The sequence below is a fragment of the Acinonyx jubatus genome, chromosome B2, assembly GCF_027475565.1.
Source record: "Acinonyx jubatus isolate Ajub_Pintada_27869175 chromosome B2, VMU_Ajub_asm_v1.0, whole genome shotgun sequence".
In the NCBI taxonomy this organism is placed as follows: domain Eukaryota; kingdom Metazoa; phylum Chordata; class Mammalia; order Carnivora; family Felidae; genus Acinonyx; species Acinonyx jubatus.
Genome location: NC_069385.1, coordinates 72425549 through 72445119, shown reverse-complemented (window position 1 = coordinate 72445119; position 19571 = coordinate 72425549). Strand labels below are relative to the sequence as shown.

General features: G+C 37.6%; 2 protein-coding genes across 5 annotated transcripts in view; one reads left to right on the top strand and one right to left on the bottom strand.

The window, feature by feature from the left end:
• ORC3 (origin recognition complex subunit 3) overlaps positions 1-18731 on the top strand; it is a 68402-nt gene extending 49671 nt beyond the window's left edge. For 2 of the 4 annotated variants that reach the window (XM_027057273.2, XM_027057278.2), the window contains 7 exons: positions 439-572; positions 2805-2884; positions 4030-4130; positions 7794-7935; positions 9676-9792; positions 10529-10608; positions 11148-18731. In XM_027057273.2, the coding sequence (XP_026913074.1) occupies positions 439-572; positions 2805-2884; positions 4030-4130; positions 7794-7935; positions 9676-9792; positions 10529-10608; positions 11148-11253 (760 nt within the window). In that variant the 3' untranslated portion in view covers positions 11254-18731. Of the gene's footprint in view, positions 1-438; positions 573-2804; positions 2885-4029; positions 4131-7793; positions 7936-9675; positions 9793-10528; positions 10609-11140 lie in introns of all 4 variants that reach the window. The other 2 variants (XM_027057274.2, XM_027057275.2) reach the window with 2 other exon arrangements.
• AKIRIN2 (akirin 2) overlaps positions 18028-19571 on the bottom strand; it is an 18425-nt gene continuing 16881 nt past the window's right edge. The window contains exons 4-5 of the mRNA XM_027057280.2: positions 18632-18703; positions 18028-18382 (exon numbers count right to left, since the gene is read on the bottom strand). Of these exons, the coding sequence (XP_026913081.1) occupies positions 18372-18382; positions 18632-18703 (83 nt within the window). The 3' untranslated portion in view covers positions 18028-18371. The remainder of the gene's footprint in view (positions 18383-18631; positions 18704-19571) is intronic.

Below are 19571 nucleotides of genomic sequence, written 5' to 3'. Positions count from 1 at the left end.
AAAGGGACACTAACCTTAAATGCCTACCTACTGTGTGGTAAGCATTGGGCTAGAGTCTTCAAATGCATCTCCTCATTTAATTTTTAAGCCTCCATCTAACCTGTGAAATACGTGAATTCTTATTTCCATTTTATAGACCAGGAAACCCAGGGTCAGAGTGGTTTGGTAACTTGCTGTGTACTATAAACCTAATAAGTACTGCAATCAGGCTGTGAGCCTGGAGCTTTGTACATTTGTGAGTTGAGCTTTATTATGAGAACTTTTCTAAATACTTCTGAAATGTCACATACATTGAGGAAAATCTCTCCCCCCAAATTTGGTAGCTACTAGTGAAGAATTTATACCATCTTTTTCTGACCAGAAACATTTAATATACAGAGTGTTAAGTATATTAATTTTCCCATTACAGTATGTCTCCTGTCACTGATTATATTCTAGGATGTTGGCAAAGGATGAACTGATGACCATACTTCAGAAATGTTTCAAGGTTTTTAAGTCATCTTCTGAAAAGCAGCTTGGGAGCACAGCAAAGAGAATAGAGGAGTTTCTGGCCCAGTTTCAGAGTCTTGATGGTGAGAATATAGCATCTTGCCAATTGTACTGGCTATGAAATTTAACTAAATAAAATAACATGGAAAACCCCATTTTCTGATGTTTGAGAGATAAAGAGATAAAGTAGTTCATGGGCAGTCAGCATACCAACCCTCAGAATATCATATCCTGACAATCACAAATAAGACAAGTGGTTCTCTTCCAGATTTGGTTTGAACAATGAAGATCATCAAATGGTCAGGAAAAAAAATTCTTTCTAGATGGACAGCTTAGAGGACTTACATTTACCTTAAAAAAAAAAAAAGAAATCAAAAAGATTGGAGAGAGTAGCAGGGCATCATAATTAAGGACTCCTTTTAGATGTTTTTTCTTAAGCATTTCATCAAGTTCTTTTAGATTTCAAAAACACTGCATAAATCATTTGTAAGCCTGAAGAATTAATAGCTGTGAACCACTTTCACAAAAATGAGGCTCATTGGTATGCTGATTACCAAAATATGCATGAGGTTTGCTTTAATCTGATTTATAAAAGCTATAATCTTTCAGTCCTAAATGAACTGAGGCAGCCTGGCATTCCCATGTTGAAGTGTTGTAATTTCCTTGATTTTGCCTGACCGCCACACGGTCATTTATATTTGCTGAATGCTGCGATGCCTATTGTGTATTAAGTAGCCATGTTATGATGCAGCAGGACTTCTCTGTGTTTTCCAGGGGCACCATGGATTGATACTGATCGTTAACTTTTCATGGGCTCTTCTCTTGCTCTCGTTCTAGCACTAAAGTATGGTATTCTTTTGGTAAAACAAAAAGAGTATGGACCCTTTATTTTCCCCTACTTAGGGAAATTTTACTTTGGGAGGTTGAGGGAATGAGGCAGCGTGGTATGTAAGCACATAGATTGGACGTGGCATGATGAAAATACTTCACACTTGGAATGTCTGTCAATCCTTTCTACGTTTGGCAAGTGTTCCTTTGTCTTGAAAATCCTTTGGATTAAAGGAAACTGCTTTTGCTGAGATCCCTCCCTATCTGTCCACAGCTGCCCTGCTAGGTCAGTGGAAGATGAAGAGAAAGTTTCCTTGGCTGGAGCGACATGAGCAGCCAGCACGAGGAAGTACAGTACTAAGAGGGTTCGCTTCAGGCTGTGTGTAGGCATTGCTCTTTTGCATTGTAGCATGAGCTGAACCATTTTTCAAATTATATTTTAAAGGACTGGAGATTAGTGTAGAAATCATTGAGTTCAGTTACAAACAGACTAAAGCCCAGGAAGAGAATGTACTTCCTCCAGATCCCACAGCTAGCTAGTGCTAGCACCCGGGCTCCAGCCCCCCTCTCATAAGCCAGCTCATTGCTTTTGTTCATTCATTCATAATTTAAATGCCCCTTAACTGTGGTTATTGGGACAGTGAGGGGACACCCTTAAGGACATAAATAAGGTAAAAGACTTAATATATATAAGTAGGTAAATTTCAATCTTTTAAAAAATTGGACTCAGTTTTTATTTTGTAAAATAAAACTTGATATTATAACAACATAAGCTGGTGAAATAAATTGTGATATACTAAATAATAAAGGAATGCAGCTTTTTGCAATGGGAAGTTTGGAGATTAAGATGATTAACATTCTGAAGATAAAGAATTTTATGAGTTGAAGTAAAACCACTGTAAAGAAATATCTGTATTGTCTATTCTCAGAAGTGATACTCTGTTAATAATAAAGTAAAATTAACACCCCCCCTCCCCAACACACACACACATTAGACAAGTAGAGATATTTGACTATATGCTATCTCTGGTTCCTTAACTATGTTTTATAGTCTGGGTTTAAAATTACATTTGTAGGGTCACAGTGTCAGATCAGGTTTTCAAGGCTCTGCTACGTGCTAATGAAATGGCACAAAGAATTTATTAGATATTTAACCTTAAATTATATTTTTCTTGAATGAAGAATTATCCATAGCTAAGAAGAAATTTATTCTTTTAGAACAGTGCAGATTCTGCAGCCACATCCTCTTGTCTTAGATTTAGTCCAAATAAGCCATGTGAATGTGAAATTCCTAAAACCTGCCTTACACTAGGAAGAGGGTTGTTTTAGAGCCTCATGCTCTCCAGAAGCACAACTACACCTTTCACCAGCTACAGTTTTCTGTTCCCTTTGGTGCACTTTATTTCCCATGGAGTTCTAGAAATATTTGTTCTTTTGACTGGAATGGATTTACCCTAGTTGCTGTATATTGGTTTTATATTAAAAAGCAGAAGCCAAAGAAGAAGAAGATACTTCAGGGCTACAGTCAAAGGGGCTTCAGAAGACAGACCTTTATCATCTTCAGAAGGTAAATTTTCCTTCCAACTGCATCTTGCAACACTCCTTTTTTTAGTGTGTGCTCTAGATTAGCTCTGCCTGTGTTTTTGTTTTTATTTTTCATCCACAATCAGGAACAAAGCAGATTTTGTAACACACTTATAAATTGAACATCCTGTTTATCTGATCCACTGCCATCCTCATTCTCTATTTACAAAGTCTGGAATTTACTAGCCAACATAGGTGGAAACTGTTCCTTCAGGCTTAGAATAGGAATTAACCAGCAGTAAGGAAAAAATGGGAACATTTGTTGCAAAAAGGTATCTGATTATTTATCTGATGCATTTGACTTTTTGTTTGATCAAACAAATCCATAAGAACCTAACCCATTAATTTTAGGGACTTGACTTTTTAATGCATATTCAGTAGAGAGCAGGAACTGAGCCACAGTACACCCAACATAATCTTTGTCAGTTAATTCTAACTTTAGGATCTTGTTGTCAAAGTAAAGAACATTCTTTGTATCATGATACCAAGTTATGATAAATGTAAACTTTCAATCAAAGCAAGGCAGAACACATTGAATTTATTCTCATGGCCAAAGTGTAAGGATTTTTTTCCTTCTACTTGTAAGTCCTTTTCTTTTTTAAGAAAATTTTTTTTAAGTTTATTTATTTATTTATTTAGGCGGGGGAGGGAGAGAGTGAGCGCACATGCACAAGCTAGGGAAGGGTGCAGAGAGAGAGGGAGACACAGAATCTGAAGCAGGCTCCAGGCTCTGAGCTGTCAGCGCAGAGCCTGATGTGGAGCTCGAACCCATAAACCATGGGATCATGACCGGAGCCAAAATCGGCTGCTTAACCGACTGAGCCACCCAGGCTCACCCCATATAAATCCTTTTCTTAAATGAACCAATGGGTTGTGGATTGTGAGCACTCAACTGTATAATAGCAATGAAGTGAACTGCTCTTTTTCTTTTTCCCTGAAATAAACTTGATATATATTTGAAGCAAAACACTTAGGAGGAGAGATTCTTTGCAGACCCTAAAAATAAAAAATAAACGCAACCCGCATTGATCTTGCTCTTTCTGTGTACATTCTGTCTGTGTACCTAGAGCTCCCCTCTGAGTTTTCTGTTGCAGAATCACCAGAAAAAATATGTTCTTTCATCCATAGTCCTTATTGGAAATGAAGGAATTAAGAAGAACCAGTAAGAAGCAGACCAGGTTTGAAGCACTCAGAGAAAAAGTTGTCAACTTCATTGACAGTCTGGTGAGGTGAGTCTGTTGCTCTTAAGAGCTAAAAGTCAGGCTATTTTCCCAATAACACTGGGGTGATAGCTGTCCATAGCCAATCCAGGGCACTTTCTCCTAGATTAGGCTTTATGCTTTTCAGGCCCCTTCATCTAGCTTAGAATTGTAATTTTGATTCATTTTCCATCCTTATTAAGATGTCTCGTCAAAGGACTAGTTCATTCCTTTACTGCCAGTTCAAGAACACAGATTTAAATTTGATCTATCTAGTTCATTAGGCTGGGGTTGGAGGAGTGGGGTGTGAAAATAGAAAGCTGAGTGTTTTTTACCCTAACAACAGAATGTTTGCATTGCACTGTATCCTTGCTCTGCCTGTGCTGGGAGTATGATGGGTCTAGGCTAAGCCCAGAAGACACAGCCAGATAGCCATAATGCCCTCTTTTATCTAGAGTAAGGCGCTTCTAATTCTAAAGAATACCAGTGCAACTTATTATCAGCACTAGATTCATGTTGAGAAATGTAATTTAGAAGTCCATTAGCCTATATTTTAAGATTATTTCTTTTTGGGAGACCCAGATCATTCTGATTCATAGATTTTCCAAAAGCCAATTTTATGTAGCTGTGTAGGATTTCCCACCTAAGCCAGGCAATTGGGACATGCTATAAGGGAAAAAAAAATGAGAGAGAGAAGTGTGAAAACTAAAATGATTTAATAGTTAAAAAATAGGAAAAAGCTGTTATTTATCATTGCTTATTCTGTATTTTAATGGCAGTTCAAACAGCAGGCTAGGCACTGAATATAATCAAGTGTCAAAAAGAACAGCTCAGTTACTGAAGGCAGAGTAGTTTTCTGATAAATGACCTGTCCTTCTTCAAAGTGAAAAGTTCCATTTTCCAGGACAGTGTGGGAGCCATTGTTGCTAATCATTAGGGAGAAATTACTAATGTCATGCAAGAGGTCCAAATGATCAACCAAGTGTGACAAAAGGTAGGTTAAAGTAAGAAATGTGTCATGTAAAAGTGATGCAATGCAACATCGAATTGACCTGCTGGCCGGAATTAACCTTTTAGAACTTTAGTTAACCTTGCCCTCCTGTTAACCTTGCGCTACTGGGCTTTCCTGTTCTGTAGTTTTTGCCCCAGGTTTCTGGCTCCTTTCCTTTACCAACCTGTGGCCATTGTTATTGCTAAAAAATGTAGTGTATTTTAACATAATTGTAGGCTAAGTGCCAGGTTCCTTTCTGAGTTCCTACAAATCCCAAATTGTAGGCTTTGAAATCAAACAGCTATTCCTCTTTTGTGATCTTTGACCTAATTATGTCTGACTTTTTACCTTCCTGAGCGGTTACTGAAATAAAGTTGAGCATGATTGAATTGTGCTGTGTTGTGAAATCACAAAATTATCCATACTAGGATTTACTGTCTTTATCAAAATTGACTATCCCAGGCAGGAAGAGATTAGGATTGTAGCATGTTAGAACTAAAAGGGACCTGAGGAGTCATGTGGCACCTAAAGCCCAGAGTGAAGCTAGGACTTCTGGATAGTCACACAGTCCTAGTCTACTGACATCCATCAAAAGTCCCTCTCCATTTCTCCATATAGTCTCCAAGGAAACCACATCACAGATGTTTGAACAGAGTTTGGAGTCCTGGAGAAAAGATGTTTGTTAAAGATAAATATAAGCAATAGACTTTGAGAGACAGGGTTCTCAGTTTACCTTGAGCAGCTCTTGATGAAACTACTGAGAATTATAAGTACTACTTTCTAAGTTACTGTTTTCACCAGAATACAAACTTCAACTTTGTAGCCCTTGTTGACACTAAGTGGTCCTATCAGTTCCCACAAAACCACCTCTTTTGTTTGTGACCTCTGCTTCTCCCAGCAAATAAGCTGCAGAAGTATGCCTCTATGCTAATCTCCACATTTGCAGTTGGACAGAAATCCTAATGTGTGATGATGTTTTGTCACTGTTGTTGTTCAACTAATGTAGCAGCCCAGTGTAAACAAAATACAGGTATATATTTTATTTTGCCTCTGATGGAGGTTCTTTGAGGGTATCCACATAGGCCTTTTGCCTTGGGAATTACCTGAATTTCTAAACATTAAATAAATATAAAGATGTTAAAAAGGGAGAGGAGTAAAAATGAAAAATGTGAGATAATAGTTTTTTTCTGAAACTGACTCTGTCTGGTTGCCTTGTTTGATTTCCAGTCCTTACTTCATAGCAGGGACTTCCAACAGGGTCTTTTAATGACAGTCATTATAATGATTGGGGAGAGACAGCCTGAGGTTGGTGCAGGAAGAGCTGATTACAAACTGGGTAGCCAGCCAGCTGGGGAGGCAGTTGATGTTACAAAACCTGTGCCAGAGGCTACAGCTAATTTAACCTTGAGTAAGAGGTTAGCAGTACTTAAGGTACAGAATGCTGATCCTTAGCGCCAATTCAAAATCCTAGACTTTGCCAGTGGGTTTTCTTCTGACGAACTCTGGGGAAGGAGCAGCATCTACAAGTGGAATGAGCAGGGGTCCAGGAGCTTTCTTAAGATGAGGAGAGGTGATGTGCATGGTTAATACCTCCATGTCCTCTTTTCCTTAAAGCTACTGACCACACAGGTGGAGCGGGTGTAGAGGGATTTTGTCCCAAGAGGGGAGACAGCCAGGACAAGGGGAAGAAGAGGGTAATTTCTCTGGTGGTGAGGCTGAGGCAGCTGCTTTTTCTACCTGCACTTGGTGAACTGACACAAATCTGTCATGTGGCTAAAATATTTAAAGCCCAGGACAGGACTAAGTCCCCTGAATCTTTATGAAGGCATGTGAATGAAATACTTTAAACAAGTTAGTGACTTACTACTCTTACCCTTGCGTTGTGTTTGCCAAGGTTTCTCCCTTCCAATTTGCTACCCTCCAGGCCACTCAAGAGTGATGTCACTGTCAGGGCACAGGCAAGCTGATAGGCTCATTAGACATTGAAAGTGAACTTTTTAATGCTTTATTTCCTAAGTTCAAATTTCATTAAAATTGGTTTGTCATCTAGCTCATAAATAAGAGAAAAAACACAAGTTTCAGTGGTTTTTCTAATTGAAATTTTAGTGATGAACAGTTGGCTTGTTTTCTGATATTCTGAAGCTAAAATTTAGCCTTTTCTGTCTTCGAAAGTAGAAGTTAGTTCTAACATATAAAAACCTCCCACGTATCATTTCTATGAAAACTGCAAAAAATTTTTCCATGTTCCCAAAAGAATTTCCTAACTTCTTAAATCCAGGTCTGTCTGAGGCCTGTGTTGTAAACCCTGTCAGGAGTTACAGGTCTGCTGTGGTAAGGAGTGTAGCTATCTTGGTTTTCTCAACAATTACTTCAAGAAAGTATTCTTTAATGTAAGGTATCATAAAGCTTTTGAGCAGAAATGTAACTTAGGTACATTTGGTCCTAAAGGTTTAAATCAGAACTGAAATACAGTTTCTTAAACTCTAATGAGTCTGAAAGTTTTAAAAAATATTGTATGAAAAAGGTACAATTCTGAGTGAACCTGTACTATTATATTTGGCTTTTGTTTCATTTGTTTTTGGTCCTTGATTTTGCTTTTTAAGTAAGTTGCTCAGTCTTCCAGAGGACTGACAAAATGTTACACTGAAAATAAACCTGTGCTTATCTAAAAGCAGATACCTACCTCCCTTTGGCTGTTTCAGAGAATACCTTCTGCCTCCAGAGACACAGCCTCTGCACGAGGTGATGTACTTCAGTGCCGCCCACACCCTGCGTGCGCACCTGAACGCTGCTCCCAGAATCGCCCTCCACACTGCACTCAACAATCCTTATTATTATCTCAAGGTAAAAAGCCTATTTGTTACTCTGAAAGTTTGATTCAGACCCCAGGCTTCAATTTACCACAAAAATATTGTAAATTTGCAGTCCTAATAAATGGGGAGTTGGTAGCGCAGGATTATACCGCTTTTAGGTGTAAAAAAATTCTTTAGACTTTAGAGGGCATTTTCTAAGCCAGTGAATAATGCTGCCAACTTTCGATGGTGTGTAATTATCTTCCCCTTCATGTGGTAAAATGCCAGATCACAGGCATGAAGACACCAGAGTATAATGCTACTACTCTTGTGAAAATAAATGTTTCCTGCAGACATAACATCAGATCATGGATCAAACAGTATTTAAAAGATCCAGATGGTTTGTTTCTGATATAAGAAATAAATAGTTTGGGATTTTCAATCAAAGAAAGATCTACTCCGAGAGAGTATCTCAAGAGCTGAGTATAGAGGATGGCCAATAATCTGGCAGGGATGAAACTCCTAAAACCCAGACATATTTGCTAGCTCCAAGAAGCTTTTCTTGGGGCACCTGGGTGGCACAGTTGGTTGAGCATCTGACTCTTGACATCTGCTAAGATCATGATGTCACAGTTTGTGGGATCAAGCCCTGCGTCGGGCTCTGCACTGACAGCACAGAGCCTGCTTGGGATTCTCTCTCTCCCTGCTGCTCCCCTGCTTGAACACATGCTCTCTCACAAAAGAAACTAAAAAAACAAACAAACAAAAAAAAAACTTTTTTAAACAGAGTTCAGTACAGTTCAGAGTTTTAAAAACTTCAGATGAAGCCATCATTTTAAACATTTCAGTAAGTTTATGTATACATGAAATAATCTGTTGGCAATTTGCTAATACGTTCATTTGTTTTGAACTCAGCTAAACACCTAGAAATCTTGGCCCAAAAGATATTTAAGAAATGATTCCATAAAAATCTATGAAGAATGTTCCACTTTACTGGTTTTCTATTCCAAAATGGCACTCAAGCTAGCATGCTAAGCATTACAAGAGAATACTGAGTAGGAAGATAGAAATCAGTGGTTTTCAATGATGGTGGTAGTGGGGAGCTTGAATATTTCATATTTAAAGCACAAAATATTTTTACTATATAAAACACAAAATTTCTCTTCAGTGGTAGGTCACAGTAGAGATCTGGTATGATTTTAAGAGTCTTTGGGGAGGATATATTACAACCTCCATGTGTATGTATGTGTGAGAGATTGTCTCAGTAAGAACTATAGATTTCAAACAAGTTAAAAAAGATGGTTTTTGTAGGAGTTAGTTAGGATCTGCAGCGTTTGACAGCTTTTTGAGAAGTAACTTACAACTCTGGTAGTGGTATGTTGGTATTAATAGAGAATAATTATTGCTATAATTACAAGTGTTAGAAGTGGCATTTTATTGAAAATCCCAAGAAAGTCCATAAACTTTTTATGGAAAATAGAAATGCATTAGGGTCTCTGAAAATAATAATGTATGATTAAAATTGAAAAATTAATAATTGGATTAAAATGAAAAATACACTTGTTTTCTGATCCTGATTATTCTTCCAGTGACTAGGAGGTAAGGGGATGATGATGAAGACCTAATCCAAAACAAGAGCTAAGTAACTGTTAGTAAATGCAGCTCACTAAATAAAGGAAACCAAAGACTCCATGTACTGGCTTACTGAATTTAGTTTGAGGGTTCATTAATGGCTGCTTGTGTTCCTAATCATTTCTAAAAGGCAGACATCTTAGTTTACTGTTGTTTTTAGAATGAAGCACTGAAAAGTGAAGAAGGCTGCATTCCAAATGTCGCCCCGGACATCTGCATAGCATATAAACTGCACCTCGAGTGTAGCAGGCTAATCAACCTTGTGGACTGGTCAGAGGTAGGTCAGGGGGAAAAGAGCAAGCTGTATATTTGCCTCGCCATCCGTGACCATTCTCCTGGGGTTTTAATACTTTTGGTACTTTGGAACTCATCTTTCATTTTTTTAATGCCCTGTTCTTTTGTTTGGAAAGCGTAAATCCCCTCATATTGCAAAATCTCCTCCAGATAAGCAGGTCATTCAACGGTCCCACTCCAAGTCCCGTGCACTCTGATTCCACACCTCAACCGAGTGAATTTTGTGAGTGTGCCAGGTCAAAATAAGTATGTGACCTACCCCTACAGTTAACAGTAAGCAGGAGCTAAACAGTTTAGGTTGGTTCCGTTATTCCACAGAAGTGTATTATTAACTAGTGTTTCTCTTATCACATAAAACAAAAAAAATATTGGAATAGCTATACAACAGATGTAGCAATCAGGAAGTACAAGGAATGCTTGGCAAGGCAACCGACGACTGTTGTTACTAAGATAAATAACTTCTTTCCATCCTCAGAAGAACATTACAAAGTTAACTCTGTCAGAGGCCCTATTTAACAGATGTCACCATTTGAAAATATGCATGATTGGCACCTTCTAAGAAGATTAGTTCTAAGAATCTGAAATTTGGTGCAATATTTTAAAAATGCGCCAGCTATCAGCAGCAGTACTTGACCTGGCTTCATACAGTCATCAAATGTAATAAAAGATACTTGGCAGTGATAGAGATTTTTATTTTCTTCTGTCTTGTCTCCCAAAAGGCTTTTGCAACAGTTGTGACAGCTGCTGAAAAAATGGATGCAAATTCTATAACCTCAGAAGAAAGGAATGAAATTATCCAGTATCCTTTTTTAAAAAACCAGTTCTACAATGTCCAGGTTTACATGGCGTATAAGCCTATAGTTTCTCCAGACTTATTTTAGAGATTTATAAAGATGTGCCCCAGATAACATTATTTCTTGTTAATATTAACCATACCATCCCAGAATAACTTGTTTCTAAACACTTATTCCAAGTTTAAAATGAGACCAAATCCCAAACTTGTATCAAGGTCATACTCCCGAATTTAGCAAAAATGTCCCATAACTGTCATTGTAATTATGTTTTTCTAAGGTGATCGATGATGTACTATTAGAAGTTGAAGGGGAAGCAATTTTCAGACTAAGAAAAATTAGAATTAGGTATGCTTTAAGCACTTTACCATTCATGTCTTGTCGACAGTGGATTCTAATTACATTTGATGTTTTCCAGTAAGGGTTACGGTTTAATTTAGGAATAGATATTTGAACTTTACTTCAGTTTAACAACTGATGTTTTAACATTGAGATTTTAACCTTTTTGTCAAAAAATATGGCAAATTTCCTTAGCCGCAGCCTCCAGTGCTCGATTTATTAGAGCTGTTTCCGAACTAGAACTTTTAGGATTTATAAAACCTACCAAACAGAAGACTGACCATGTGGCAAGGCTAACATGGGGAGGCTGCTAGAAAGCAAAAAGGACACCAGTCATATTTATAAACCACCATGAGACTGTTGGCGAGAAATGTATAATCCTTGTGTGATGCTTCACCACAAATAGACTGCTCACCCCAAACAGGAACATATCAGAATACCTTTGGAGTACTTTAGAATCCAACAAATGATATGCTTACATTTTAACTAAAACCTCTCGCACATTATCACTGCAGTTTTCAGTCATTTCTAAATTATAAATGTTCTTGAGCACACATAGTTTATAAATGTAATAAATTCCTTTATCCAGGAGTATAAATTCTTTGCAGTTTGTTTAATAGTACTCATTACTGCTCCCTCAGTTTCTTGAACTGGCATTCCTCCCTTTAGTAAATTGTGTAGTAAGTAAAATGAATATTCTACAGGTTTATTTCTCCTAGTGACTAGAGGTTCTAAAACTGCCTCTGCTGCCCCATTTCCTTTAGTCTGAAAAAAATTTTAAATCCCAAGCTCTTTGGCTTTATGCTTAAATACAGTAAATATTCTACTTTAGAATGACCCATCATGGAGTTGTAGAGCCTGTAAGATCTTTACAAATCACATCTCAATCTTAGGATATCCAACTGAGGAAAGTAAAGTCCAAATAGAATGACATCTGGATCTCTTCCATAACAAGAACTCAAGACAGTGAAACAAAGCTACCCCGAGTTCATTATTTAATGTTCTACTCCCATGAGAGTTCTGGGACATATCTTTAAGAGTATTCACTTACCAAAATTACCATGAAGATATGACCACAAGGGGGAAAAAAATCAAATTCAGTAGAAATTTGCTTGTTTCACAAACCTTAGTACGAACTATGTAATTATAGGCCTTTTTTGTGTGTGCTGAAGTCAACTTGAATGTAGAAGTAATTAAATTTTAACATAAAGACTTTTTTTTAATGTTATTTGAGGGAGAGCACACACGTGCACACAAGCGGGGAGAGGGGCACAGAGAGGGAGAATCCTAAGCAGGCTGCGTGCTGTCAGCAAGGCTGATGTGGGGCTCCATCTCCTGAAGCAGGAGATCATGACCTGAGCTAAAATCAAGAGTCGGACACTTAACTGACTGAGCCACCCAGGTGTCCCTAATATAAAGAAATTTAATGGATAGCTTAAACCTCAATCCTGGAGTGTGTAAAGACATGTCATATAGTATAGAGTATCTTTGTCCTCTCAACATGATGGGCTGAAATGACATTATTGGGTAACTGCTCCCTTCCCCCTCTTTCTGCTCCAAAAACAAAAATGTTAGATGCACTAGATCTCAAAAACAAATTGTCAAAATGTTGCCAGGCTCTAAAACAAAGGGAAATCCCAAGGTACCAGAAATAAAATAAAATCAAATGCATGCCAGAACAGAAAACATTTAGCCCTGTAGAGCTATTAGAAAGACAATTATCAGAGTAGCATTACTCTGAGGTAAATGTCTTCTCATCATCTTAAAGATGCCAGGATTCCTCATGGAGTGGTAAACACATGTACCTATGTGCACAAAGAGCTATCAACGTGGAAATTAAGGAATTTGTGATATGCAGACACAAACAGCACCACCATAAGGAAGAACTGGACACATAGAGGCATTTGACACTTTGGAATCCATAAAGGCAGAGCCTCTGTCAAATGCATATGATTAGAGCAAAGAATAAATTCCTATTCTGTGAAGTCTCCGTGACTTACCTTCACAGCAACTAGCTCAGTATTTTTTTTTCATTCCCCTCCAGTCAAATGTGCCTTCACCATGTGTTTCATTTTTGGTAACAGTTGGTAAAATCTAAGGAAGGGGAATGTATGGATAATTTTGAGGATTTTCCACCTATTGCCTATTTAAGCGAAGCAGTTGACAATGGGAAAAGTTTTCCAATATCCCATGTCTTGTTAAGATGAAGACACCATCAATATCTACAGTGTGATTTCCTCCAGCTTTCAAATGGTGCCAGTGAGCACCAGAGAAAATTGTTTAGAAATTATGAATTTCAAGGACACTCAGAGCAAATTGCTTATTATACTGTAAGGTACAGAGGAACTGGCCTCATACAGACAGGCTTACCTCTGAGGCACCCTGAGAAGTCGTAGCCCTGCTTTCGTTTTTCTTTTGTTGGGCATTTAGTTGAATTCATGCTACCTGAATGCGTATCATGCACTGAACCACTTTTCTTATTACCTACTTTAAAGAATAGGTCAGAGTAGCAAGACGGAAACTGTTGTTTTTATAGTGAATATCCAAAAAAGCTATGAAATTAAAGCTCATGAAGCTCATTAGTGGGATTTCTGAAGCATTAAGTGTCACCTCAGTTCTGCGTCCATTTCTTAATATAGTAAAACCAAAATACCAAAATGGGATATTCTGATTCATTACATCTTTGTTCAATGAAATACTACTCTGCAAACCCTGTAGTAGTTTGAAATTCATTAAAAAACTGTTTACTGAGTACATACCATACTCTAGGCACTGTTCCAGGCACTGTGATACTTCACTGAACAAAGATCTTTGCCCTCACTGCCCTCTAACAGAAGAACAGATAATTATATAGTTATGTGTTACAGAAAAAAAAGAAAACAACAAAACCAGGATATCAAGCTGCAATTTTAAATAGTAGTCACGGCAGGTCTGAGAGGAGTTTTTGAACAAGTTGGTAAAAGATTCACCCCTGAAGTTTTATAGACGTGCACTGTTGGCAGAGAACAGCAGGAGTATACAAACTACATGGGAGGATCAGGAGGCAGCCAATGTGAGATAGGCAGGGTGAGCAGGCAAGAGACCAGAATTAAGGAAGGTGGGGTAGAATGCATGTAATTTAGGGCCCTGTAGACCACTGTAAAAGTCTTTGACTTTTACTTAGGGTAGGAAGCCATCTAAGTAAAAGATTTAGATCTTTAAATGATCACTGTGACTGCTATAGGAGACTGGGAGAGGTGGTAAGGAGACACAGATGAAGCAAAACAAAAACCACAAGACCACAATTGGGCAATCACTGACTAAGGAAGAGATGGTGAGACTGGAGACGGAACCAAGACTACTAGATGGACTGTTTTTTGGCTGAGAAACTAGAATAGAGATGCCATTAACTGACTGGGAATGATGATTTGGAGGAAAAGTTTGAGAGGCAAAAATAAGGAGTTTGGTTTTAGACATAAGTTTTGAGACCTCTATTAAACATCCAAGTGGAAATGCCTCCATAGACTAAGAATATAATATTTTTTAACATAATTTCCTACTTCTATCAAGGCAAATAAGTTTCTTTAAAGTTTATTTTGAGGGAGAGGGAGAGAGTGTGAGCAGAGGAAGGGCAGAGAGAGAGGGAGAGAGAATCCCAAGCAAGCTCTGCACTTGTGATGTGGGGCTCAGACTCACGAACTGTGAGATCATGACCTGAGCCAAAACTAAGAGATGCTTAACTGTCTGGGCTACCTAGGAATGCAAGAGGTTAATACAATCTTATGTCTTTAGGATTAGATGTGGTCACCAATCTGAGTATGAACAGAGGTGGCAAGGAGCCCAAGGTTAAATCCTGGGGCATATGTATGTTTTAACATTTAGAAAGATGAAGACTGAGCCAGCAGGGAACAAGAAAAAAGTTATGTAGAACCAACTGAAACACTTTTCAAGGTCAAATGTTGATTAGATTTAGCACTGTGGAAATCACTGGTAGTTTAAATAGAGTAGTGGAGAAAAGTCTGACAGGCATCCTGTATCAAATGACCTAACAAAATGTCCAAACTTATCACTAGTCCTGGGAAAGCCAGCCATACATTGTGTGATGTAACATGAACACTACAGCAGCATCTTGTATTAAATAAAAACTTCAGGGACGCCAGAGTAGCTCAATTGGTTAAGCTTCCAGTTCATGGTTTCACTCAGGTCATGATCTCACAGTTCATGGGTTCAAGCTCTGTGTCGGGATCCATGCAGCCAGTGTGGAGTCTGCTTGGGATTCCGTTCCCTCTCTCTCTGCCCCCTCTCCCCCTCCCCCTCCCTAAATAAACTTTAATTACTTTAGACCTAGCGTCCAGTTTACAGTTCAAAGTGATACAAAAGGTTAAATTAAATGACACTATGAAGAAAGTCAAGAAGACAACAGGTCTAGTTGTTCCAGAAAGTCACAATCTTGATTTAATCCTGCTTTAGGGAGAAAAAAAAGCTGCAAACGATCTTTGGGGAACTAATGGGAAAATCTAACTATGGCCCGCGTGTTAAATTAGGGAAGTATTTTAAGTAGAACAATGGGATTAAAGTTCTGTATAGAAGAACCATCTTATTCTTAGGAGATAAATCATGTATGTGTTCTTTGAAAGTTAAAAACACACATATGAAAGAACTATGACAAGGTTATTTTTCACATTAAGTTGGTCACTTTCTATGAAATTTTCCTAATAGAAGTTGGTGAAAAGGGAGTAAAACTAGAAAACTCTTGACTTTTGCTGTAAAGGTGGTAGCAGAAAAAAGGGTAATAGCTGGAAGAAGGATCACAGGATCACGATTTTTCTTTTAATGTTTATTTTTGAGAGAGAGCTGGTGCCAGCATGAGCAGGGGAAGGGCAGAAAGAGAGAGAGAAAGAATTCCAAACAGGCTCTGAGCTGTCAGCTCAGAGCCCGATGTGGGGTTTGAACTCACAAACCATGAGATCATGATCTGAGCTGAAACCAAGAGTTGAGGCTTAAGTGAGCCACCCAGGCACCCTCATTTTTTTTAATAGCATATTTTGTGTGCTTTTGGGAATGATCTAGTAGAAAATGGATGCAGTAATAGAGAAGACTCATCTTTCGGTGAGACAGGTATTTGGATCTAATGCTCCTTACCTAAGGCAAGCACAGGAGCAGAGCATTGGAAAGCCTTGTCTAGCAACAGGCAAGGGACAAGCTATTAGGTGCTTTAGAAGATTTGCTTGTTAACACCAATTACTGTATATAGCAACCTAAGTACAGCACATACCAGTACTGCCTTTTAATAAAAGAATGACTGTTAGCACATATAATTCTGTAACTATCTGTTAAAAAGCAATTTCAGGGATCTCTGGGAATTCAGAATCCCTAGGTAGCTATTACGATCTTTCTTACTAAGATCAAGTATGGTTGGTATTTGGACTAGAGTAATCAACTACTGGATCCATCTAATTATAAGTAAATCCAAGAAGTTGCTTACATTTTTTATTTTCTGGCATTACCTCACACATTACTTAAAATCAGCAAGTAGCCCATAAGCTAGAACTTTTTGGTAAGGTAATAAGCAGAAATTTGGCTGTGGAAGAAATTTTATTCTTGATCCAACTTGAATGTAGAATTAAAACTGTTACTACTTGTGGCTCCATTCAGACTGCCAGTACTGATTTTCCTTTTAGTAGATCTTGCCTTCCAAGTTAAACCAGCTTTTATAAATTTAATTCTGTGTGAAAACTCACACATGCTTACTTTGTTAAGAGTGTTTATCCTTTTGCCCTTACTGGGGTTAAAAAGGGATAAAATCCACTCTACTCCCACTCCCCCTCTGTATTCCAACTTACTGTCTACATTCTCCTAGAAACGCCCACATACCTACCAGTGGTTCTCAGCTGGGGACTGTTTCTTTCCCTAGTCCCCAACATGTGGCAATATATCTGGAAGTACATTTTTGGTTCTTTCAGGTTGGGGGTTGGGGGTGTGCTACTGGCATCTAGTGGCAGAGGCCAGAGATGGCCTAAACATCCTGTGACATGTATGACTCCCACAACAGAGTGATCTGGCCCAAACTGTCAGTAGTGCTGAGTTTGACAATCTCATTAGGTCATTAAAACTAGGTAGCTATTAAAACTAGGTGGCCATAAATTAGGTGGATAATTTATGGCCACCCTGTGCTATACCAATGCTTCTCAACCATTTAACGGGCATATGAATTATCTGAGGATCTTGTGAAAGCCCTTAAGCCCTGGCCTTGTTTAAACAAAAAATTGACGAGTTATAATCACCAAAATTAAAAAGGGAAAAAAAAAACCAAAAAACTTCTCTTTGACTAATTAGGTCAATTATAAATATATATGCCCCAGTACATTTATGATTGGTTTAATTAGTGGAAATATGCTAAAAGAATTCAACAAAAGAAATCACTGAGCATTTTTTGCTCACTTCATTACAGCAAAGCTATGTTTGGAAAGGGAGTTAAATGTGATGAATCATGTTTTCATCTATCATCCTTTAAAAAAAAAAACTTGGATTCTACTCTTATCTTGGAGGTAAAAATTCTACAGCTGTTAAAACTGATTATATAACATTCTAGCATGCAGTCAGTTATAAGCAACTTGGAATCAGAACTCAGTTTTTGAAAACAGCACTCAAATCTGAGATTATTTGGTGTATGAAAAGATTTTTAAATCTTATTGGAAAATTAATTTCATTGATTCCTGAAAAATGCTTACATTTAAAACACTGGCTTTATTCAAGTACTACCCATCTGTACATTAAAGCAGGTTAGAAGTAAATGTTTTATTCTTCCAACTAAATTCCAGTACTACAAGGGCAGTAAAACGACGACACACTGGGGAAAAAAATGCAGCAATAAACATTTGTTAAAACGATTGATAGAATAAATAAAAACTACCAAATTAAAAAAAAAAAAAGAAGAAGAAGAAAGAAAACTTAAGAAAAGAAAAATCCATTCTGAAACCCCAAGAAGTCCTGGAATACAGAAATGCCCTCCCTCCTTCAATAATAATGTCCTGGGATTACATTCTAGATTATTAATAACTGGTTACAGTTTGGTTGTAGTGCACAATTAAAATCACACTAACTTCATCTGAAGTGTCATTCTACAGTTTTATTTACACAACCAGTGAAGGGCATGTTCTTAGAATACCAGCTTTAATCCTTTTCAAACATATTAATATAAGAAGCCAAATTGTAATGATACAGCAAAGGAGGCCACTGGCATTAATACAGGTAGCAAAGGTCCACATCCAGATGGTACTGACATCAGGGAAATATCCGAAACCAGTTGCTGCCTAAGAGTGGTTGCCACTGACGAAAGCTTGAAATAACCTGTATTCACAGGGGGGTATTGGCATTGCTGCATGTCATAATTAGGACCTCTTGCAACAACTCAACAAGGAACAAGGCAGCCCACAAATGCAGAAAACGTGATTCATGAAACATCTAAAAGGGGAGGAAAAGGAAAATTAGTGCAAAGTCCAGGTCAAAATTCAAAGACATTCCAGATCTTCATCCCCAACATCGTCCTAGGTATTTAAATAACCAACAAGTAAGCCTTAATAAAGTTTTGCCTATTTCCTCCAGCCTTTTTTGCTCCATGATTTTGTTAAATTCTCTTCTTGAGAATGTAGATAATTGTAATAAATGTCTTAAGAAATTATCTTGTTTTTAGTTCAAAGATGAAATACTTACAACTAGCAGGCTGTTCTCCATATCGTCGCATTATTTGATCATGCGTAAACTTCACAAATGCATCATATTGTTCTATAAATAAAGATATATATAAATTACACGACTTGCAAGATGTACTATTTGAGCCAGATAAACTGAAAAATCCAGTATGTATAGTGAAACAATTCTAAGTTGGCCCTTTGAATCAGACACATGACTTCAGTAATAATAATAATGTTATCAAATGGAAAGAATACAGAGTTTGGTCAGGAAACCTACATTTCAGTCCAAATTAAGTGACTTTTATGTATAGGCTGGGAAGCTTATTTCTTAACCTATTAAAAATAAACGGCTTGAAATAAAAAGATCTTGCTCTGCTCTGAAAGTTTAGTAAGTGATCTTTGAATGGCAGTTTACTGCAATGAGGGGAAACAGGAAAACAGAAGCTTAACAAAATATATCCCAAAGCATCCACCTGTAACCTAATCGGATGTCACAGAAAAAGATGTCACATAACTAAGCAAATTTTCTTGCCTATATTAGCACCTTGATTTAACAACTTCAAAATAAAAAAGCTTATACTATCAACACCTAGTAAAATCTGTGGCTTAAAAAAATCAGGGAAATCCTGATTAAGTTACCATACACAATAGTGGAAAAGTTATCATGAAAGATGTAGTCTAAAAATCCAAAACCAAAGTCAGGTAAACAGCCGAAATCAAGTTTTCAGCACAGGAAAACCAAAAAAATCTAGTTCCCATTGATACTACTGCTGATCTACATGGCTAACTTAATACTATTTCTTGAGGTCACTAAGGAAGGCCATGAGCTACAGGAAGGTTCACTTCCTTTCCTGAACTGAAATTCTCTGGTTCTTAGAAAATACTGTAACCAGTGGATACACAGGGTAAGTTAATTGACGTGAAGGATACATGGGAAATAATACATTTCTTACAGTTGA